Source organism: Phodopus roborovskii, unplaced genomic scaffold, assembly GCF_943737965.1.
Source record: "Phodopus roborovskii unplaced genomic scaffold, PHOROB, whole genome shotgun sequence".
NCBI lineage: Eukaryota > Metazoa > Chordata > Mammalia > Rodentia > Cricetidae > Phodopus > Phodopus roborovskii.
Genome location: NW_026126611.1, coordinates 6,069,325 through 6,076,370, shown reverse-complemented (window position 1 = coordinate 6,076,370; position 7,046 = coordinate 6,069,325). Strand labels below are relative to the sequence as shown.

Below are 7,046 nucleotides of genomic sequence, written 5' to 3'. Positions count from 1 at the left end.
GTTGGAGCAAGCGTGGCTTTTCCAAGGGACAGCGGCAAGTCCGACGCCTCGCAGCCCGCCGGGTTCCGTCTGCTCTCTTCAGCTCTCAGCTGGGGTCCAGTAGAAGATTTCTCTCCAGTGGCCACCTTGCCTCTGAGCAGATGGCCGCCCTCAGGACACCCTCTGGAAGATGTGCTGGGCCCAGCCTCGCCGGCAACCGCCTCCTCTGGAAAGAGGGTCTGTGCACATTTCAGCCTAGTTGCGCGGCTCACTCAGCCCGTGAGTTCTCAGGTTATATTCTGTGTCTCCAGTTCCTGGCTCACACCTCCTATCTCAGTAATGCCCCCGGCCAAGCTCCCGTGGATACTAGGATGGCCTCAAATCTACTAGGTAGCCGAGGGTGGCCTCGAACTCCTTATTCTTTCAGCTTCCACCTTTAGAAAATTATTTACTCCCTGTGTTTGGGTGGCCTGTCAGCACGCATGTCTGTGCGCCATGTGTGTGCAGTGCCAGCAGAGGCCAGACAGGGGCTGTGGTGTTCCCCGAGACTGGAGAATGGCCGTGTGGGAGCTGGAAATCAAAACCCAGTTCTCTGGAGGAGCAGCTAGTGTTCCTAACCACTGGGCCATCTCTGTTTCTACCTTCCAAGTGCTGCTGGGACTACAGTCATTTGTTACCATGACTACTTGATGGGGCCTCGGGAATCAAACCCAGGGCTCCACAAGTGCTAATCAAACGGCCTACCAACTGAGCTACATCCCCTCTCCCTTGAAATGATTGGTTTTTGTTTTTCAAGGCAGGTGCTCTGTGTATAGTCCTGGCTGTCCTGGAACTTGCTCTATAGACTAGACTGGCCTTGAACTCACAGAGATCTATCTACCTGGCCTGGCCTCCCAAGTGCTGGGATTAAAGGCGTACTCCACTACTACCCATCTTGAAATCGATTTGTTTTAAGTTACCTTAGAGAGATGGACACAGGAAAGGTCAGGAGTTAAGGACCACCGCCCACTACTTCCTGAGTTCAAGACTAACCTGAGTTGCTTGTATCAAGAAAGCTAAGGACCATTAAGCCCAGCACTAGGGTGGCAGGGGCAGGTGAATACCTATGAGCTTGATGCCAGCTCAGTCTACAAAGTGAGTTCTAAGCCAGCGAGGGCTAAATAGTGAAACCCCGTCTTAATAATAATAAACAAGTAAAGAGCTAAAATGTAACTTTACATAGCCATTCAGTTTTAGCCCTCCCTGCAAGCAAGACCTGCTGGATGGTTCATCCTTGGTTGTGTTGACAGTTCCTCAGGGCGATGCATATATACCCAGGCATGCTCTAGAGTGACCTGCACGTGTCTGGCGAATGCATGGGAGCAGACTTCTGAGGCCCCCACTTCTACACTCAGGAGCTCATCCTGCTCCAGTATTTCCCCTGGGCCTCAGTCTGGGAAGGCAGTCCCACTTCCAGAATAGTCCAAGGACGTCGGTTGACTCTGGGCAGGGACAAGGAAGGATTCCGTCTGCCCAGGCCTGCTGAGGCCCGGCTCTCCTTTCCTACTGCCCGGAGGCGGAGAAAGCACGCGGAGAAAATGGAGCGCTGAGGAACTGGCTCCCTCTGCTGCTGCTTCTTCCTGACTTGGTCAAGCGGGGCAGGCATGGGTCAAGAGGCAGCAGGAATGTGTGAGAGCCTAAGGTCAGGGAAGGTCAGTCGGCTGCGTGCCTGGGGCTGCCTGGTGGTGTTTTTAGATTGTTTGCTTTTAAAGATTCATTCTAAAATTGTTTCTAATTAGGGGTATGTTGTATGTGTGTGTGTGTGTGTGTGTGTGTGTGTAGGGGGTGTGACCATGAGCACAGCTGCCCATGCAGGCCAGAGGACAGAGACATTGGGTTCCCCTGGAGCTGTCATTACAGGCGACTATGAATCACCTGATGAGCGTGCTGGGAACTGAACTCCAGCTCCAGGGTTAGGGTTAGGGTTAGGGTTAGGGTTAGGGTTAGTATTCAGGCATCTGCACTGGCCTGCCCTTGGGGTTCTGACAGGACGTGCCCTCAGCTGCAGCCACTAAGAGCATCACCTGTGCAGTCACTACTTTGCCTTTTAAAAGGGCCCCGCCCACCTCCCCGTCCTTCTCTCTCCTGCTGCCCCTGTCTCCGGAGGCCGTCTCCCCCTTCCCTTCCCCCTTTTTGTGAACCCTTTCCCTAATTAAAAAAAAAAAAAAACCCTCTGCCTTGGGTTTGTTCCCCAAACTCCACACAGATACATACAGCAATGTATTTTAGGCTTTGCCATTTGCATGGGCTAAAACAGCATTCAGATATTTTATTTATTAACTATTTTGAGACAGGATCTTACTAAGTGCCTGGGGATGGCCTCAAACTCACAGGAATCCCCTGGCTTCCATCTTTGAGTATTCCTGTTATGGACATGCCTGACTCCTTTCTGTTGTCTTAATTAACTTTTTTTTTTTTTTTTTTTTTTTTTGGTAACTACTGAGTCCAAACACTTCTGATTATGGGTCATTTTTGCTTATTTATAGTGGGATTATAAATTGCCCTACGCCATTTAATCTATACCCATTTACCTGTTGGTATCCCACCATTTTTATCCTTCGTTTAGTCAAACATTTAGTCAAACATGTCAAGGGATATTAACCCACCGTCATATGTATTAGGATTTTCTAATTCGTGATTTATCAAGTTGGAACTTCTCATCGGAGTTGGAACAGGCCCAAAGCCACTGACTCCTAGAGCATTCAGTACAATCCGTGGTTTGTTGGGTTTACATTTAAGGGTTTATCTTACGAAAGCCAGTTGCATTATGGAATTTTATTCCAGTAAGAAAATGACTGGATGAGCAAAATCTATAAATAGTGCCAAAAAGAAGCTGGGCCTGACCTTAAAATAGCAAGGTCCTTCCACTGTGCCTTGGGACTACAGCAGAATGTTTTCTTTGCAATAAGAACAGAAAACACTCCATTTCAAAAGAATCGACAGCAGCATTTCCAGCCGACCGCTCAGCAACGAGCTGAGGAATGATGGGCAGTGTGTCAGAGAGGTAGGGTAATAGCCGTGTGCTGGGATATGGGGGGGAGGGGATGGATTTGTTTTGTACGCATCTTACAACAAGTTGCACTACACATTGTTGTTCCTGGGTATGGAAGCACCTCATATTTAAGCAAAGGAAAGAAGAAGAGAGGAAGGGATGAAAGAAAAGAATCCAGGAGTGGTAGAATGCTCCTGTAATCCCAACGCAAGAATCCGAGGCATGGCATTGAAAGCTTAAAGCCAGACTGAGCTACGTAGTAAAACCCCGTCTCAAAAAAACTAAGTAAGGATAGAGGAAAATCAGAGAAGGAGGGAGCCTGGGGGTGTGGGGAAAGGCGGGAAGGGAGAAGAACATCCATACCCAAGAAGCTTCACTCATCCTTGTTGAGGTGTCCTCTAATTCTTACAGGATGGCCATCTTTCAAGGACTCATGGGACATCCTATCCGTCTCTCAATTTGTCCCGTGATAGATTCTCAGTGTATGAATAGTGAGGATACTTGTAAGATAGCGTGGATGTCCTTATATGTACTAACATGTTTTCCTCTGGTGCACTCGGAGGATGAGATGGAAAGAGGAGGCCCAATGGAGAGAAAATAGGAAATGGTATCGATGACGACAGTATGAATAGTTTATGGTATCTCTCAAAGACTGCCCTGGGTTGTATGGTCTCAAGAGTGGATGGATCTAAGGGTCAGACTCCTTGCGGCACAGTCTGGCTCAGGACCAGCCATACTCCGAAACCTTACCAAATCTCTTACCTTTATCTGTGACAGTAGATTAGTAACAGTGTCTCCTAAGAGTGACAAGTGAGACATTGTTGCGACACATGGAGCTTTGTGCTGGGAAGGTGGGACCTAGCCAGGGGTCAGAGCTCTGTGCTGGAGTACTTGCCCAGTATGTATGCTGTTCTTGAGCCAAAGCCCAGTACTGGCAAAAAATATTAGCTCCCATCAAGTTACCAGTGGCCAAGTGTGTCGTGTGTGTAGTGTGTCTTGTTATCATTTCTTTCCAGGAGGAATGAAGGACTTTCTCTTTAATCTTAGGTGAGTCACCAGGCGGGAAGGTAGAGAAACAGTTAGAAGAATACTGTCATATTCCACACAGAGATACTGTCAGGCAGCCTTCCTAGCAGAAGTTCATGAAGGGAGAGAGAATTGTGCAACATTCTCCCTGGAGCCCACCTCTGGCTTTTCCTCGAAGACTTTCAGTAGTACTTCCTTTAGAGACCTCCTACTCTTCTTCCTCCTCAGGCTTCCCACCACAAAGTAGACAATAGGGTTGATGCTGCTGTTAATAGTGGACAGCATGTTCAAGTAAGGGAGGGACTCCCACACAGATGCGTCCATTGAGTTGGAGTAGTAGGCAATGATAAGTAACACCTTCATGGGCATGGCAAAGACCAGAAACAGGATTACTGTGGCCATGACGATTACGTAGAGCTTGGCTGGTTGGCGTGGCTTCAGGTTACAGCAGACCTGGATGAAGAGGATTAAATTGGAGAAGACCATGAGAGGAACAAAGACCAGGAATGTCAAGACACAGGAAAATATGTACACATAACGGCATTCTGGGAATTGTGGCATCACTTCCGCAATGCAGAAGAAGTTTTCCAAGCCAGATACAAGGACAGAGAGGGCCCACAGCAGTGCACAGGCCACAGCGGACTGGTGCGTCGGGCGTCGACACTGGTACCAGATTGGGTAAAGTACTGAGAGGCACCGCTCGACGCTGATGGCTGTGAGGAGGTGCAGGCCCGTGTTGTAGCCGAAGAGCATGAGGAAGACGGCGTAGGTCAGGAAGATGTTATCATGGATGTGGAAGGTGTTCACTACCTGAGTGACGGATGAACACAAGAGAACCAGGAAGTCGGCAATGGCGAGATGCAGGATGTATACAGTGAACGGCTTCCTCTTGACACAGAATACTAGGAACCATATCAAAAGTCCGTTCCCAGCCAGTCCCAGCATACAAATCACCAGGGAGGCACAAATATAACTGTAGTCAGCCACTTGACTTGAAGACCAGGTGGTTTCATTTAGGGATTTGTTTCTGGTGTATTGTGTGGGTTCCAGAGGACAAAAGGTCGTTGTCAATGGCTCCATTTTTGGGAAATCTCTTTCTCTGTGGTCTCCTGTGGTCACAAATGAAAGACAGTGACAGCTGTCATCTACCCAGCATCTTAAGACGGCTTTATATTACTGGGGAGCCTCTCTGCCACATGAGGGATTGGTGGGAGATGTCATTCTATAAATATGTTTCTCTTATTGGTTAATGAATAAAGCACTGTTGGCCAATAGGAAAGCAAGACAGGTGGGACTAGGAGACAAGGAGGATTCCGGAAGGAGTAGGGAGGAGTCAGCGTGTAGACACTGGAGACAACAGAGGTCCCGGCCCTCACTCTGGTAAGATGAGACCACGTGGAAATACTTAGATTAATAGAAATGGGTTAATAATTAAGACAGAGCTAGCGGACAAGAAACTAGTAACTGGCCAACAGCATTATATCAGATACAGAGTCTCGGTGTGTTAATTGGGGCTGTCACGGCGGCGGGACCAGACCTGTGGCTGGGAAAACTACTCGCAACACGGGATGAGGTAAGCCAGAGTCCCCTGCTGTCTTCTCATCTTCTCCCCTCTTCAGTTCTCCACCCAGCAGACACTGAAATAATGTCCACATCCCCTCCACTAACGCCAGGGCTGACTTCTGACCTCGGCCCCCCCCGCCCCCCGCTACTGGCATCCACAATTCCCTTTTCTCGGTCCTTGAGAAAGCCCACTGTGTCTCTTACTTCTAAGAGTCCTCACTAGAACTGTGACAGAATTAGGAGCAGAACTTTTTTTCTTTTCTTTTCTTTTTTAAGACACTTGAAATAAATGAAGGCAAAAGCCAATGCAAAAATAAATAAATAAAATAAAAAATAAATAAAAGGAGTCATGGCTCAGAAAGATGTTTAAGTATGAGGACCTGACTGACTATAGGTTCTCAGCATTCACATACAAATCTGGGCATGGTGCTGCATGCCTTTAATCCCGGCACTCGGGAGGTAGAGGCAGGTGGATCTCTGTGAGTTTGAGACCAGCCTGGTCTACAGAGCTAGTTCCAGGACAGCCTCCAAAGGTACAGAGAAACCCTGTCTTGAAAAAAACCAAAACAAACAAACAAAAAATGGGGAAGTGACCGACAGAGACACCTACTACCCTTCTGTCACCCAAAGGCACCCGCGTAGGTGAGCACACATACACACATGCACACCACTGCACATCCTTGCACACAATATTCACAGAAAGTGGAGAAGAGACAGAGGGCAGAGAGAACAAGCAATTACAGCATAGGTAGAAATTTGTTGATCTTTTCTGCCACATCTCTCTTTAGCTGTTCTCCTATTCCCCTGTCTCAGCTTGCAGTTTACAACAGCTACATCCATTTACCGATTCACCCGTAATACAGCTAATGGACAGTTGTACGTTTCCCTCTCGGACATTAAAGGGCATTCCCTTGGGTTTAAGGAGGAGACAGTCTTGTCGTCATGGTGGGAGGGGGAGGTTGAGAAGGAGTTTCTGTTGAGCTGGGGTTCACGGAAAAGAAGGCTATGGAGAGTGGACAGTTATGCAGGACTGTGATCTCCAGACCCAGGACAGCCTGGGCTCCTGGATGCTGTTAGGTGGTGTTGTAACTGCATAATTCTTACTTCTTCCTTACTCCATGTTCTGTGTTGCCCAAAGGATGCCGTTACCATGGCCAACTGAAGCATGGGGGGGGGCTCATGAAACACTTTTAGAGTGAGGACATCCTGGGTTGTTTTTTGTAGACTCAACCATAAAGGACAGCAGTCTCCTATTTACAGATAGACACAGTTTTCTCTCTCTTTCTCTGTCTCTGCATCTCTCCCTCTCTCTCATCCCTCTCCCTCCTCTCTCCCTCTCCCTCCGTCTCTCTCTCTCTCTCTCTCTCTCTCTCTCTCTCTCTCTGTGTGTGTGTGTGTGTGTTTTGAGACAAGATTTTTCTGTGTAACAGCTCTGGCTGTCCTAGGA

At 48.2% G+C, this 7,046-nt stretch overlaps 1 protein-coding gene across 1 annotated transcript; it reads right to left on the bottom strand.

The window, feature by feature from the left end:
- Nucleotides 1-4,116: 4,116 nt before the first annotated feature.
- LOC127237700 (mas-related G-protein coupled receptor member H) lies at nt 4,117-5,162 on the bottom strand. Its single transcript, XM_051206072.1, has one exon. It carries the CDS (start codon nt 5,114-5,116, stop codon nt 4,151-4,153), a length of 966 nt encoding a protein of 321 aa, XP_051062029.1. The 5' UTR covers nt 5,117-5,162; the 3' UTR covers nt 4,117-4,150.
- Nucleotides 5,163-7,046: the final 1,884 nt, after the last annotated feature.

Coding starts and splice junctions, on each gene's coding strand:
- LOC127237700 (XM_051206072.1), bottom strand. CDS start 5,116: ATGGAGCCATTGACAACGACCTTTTGTCCTCTGGAACCCACACAATAC.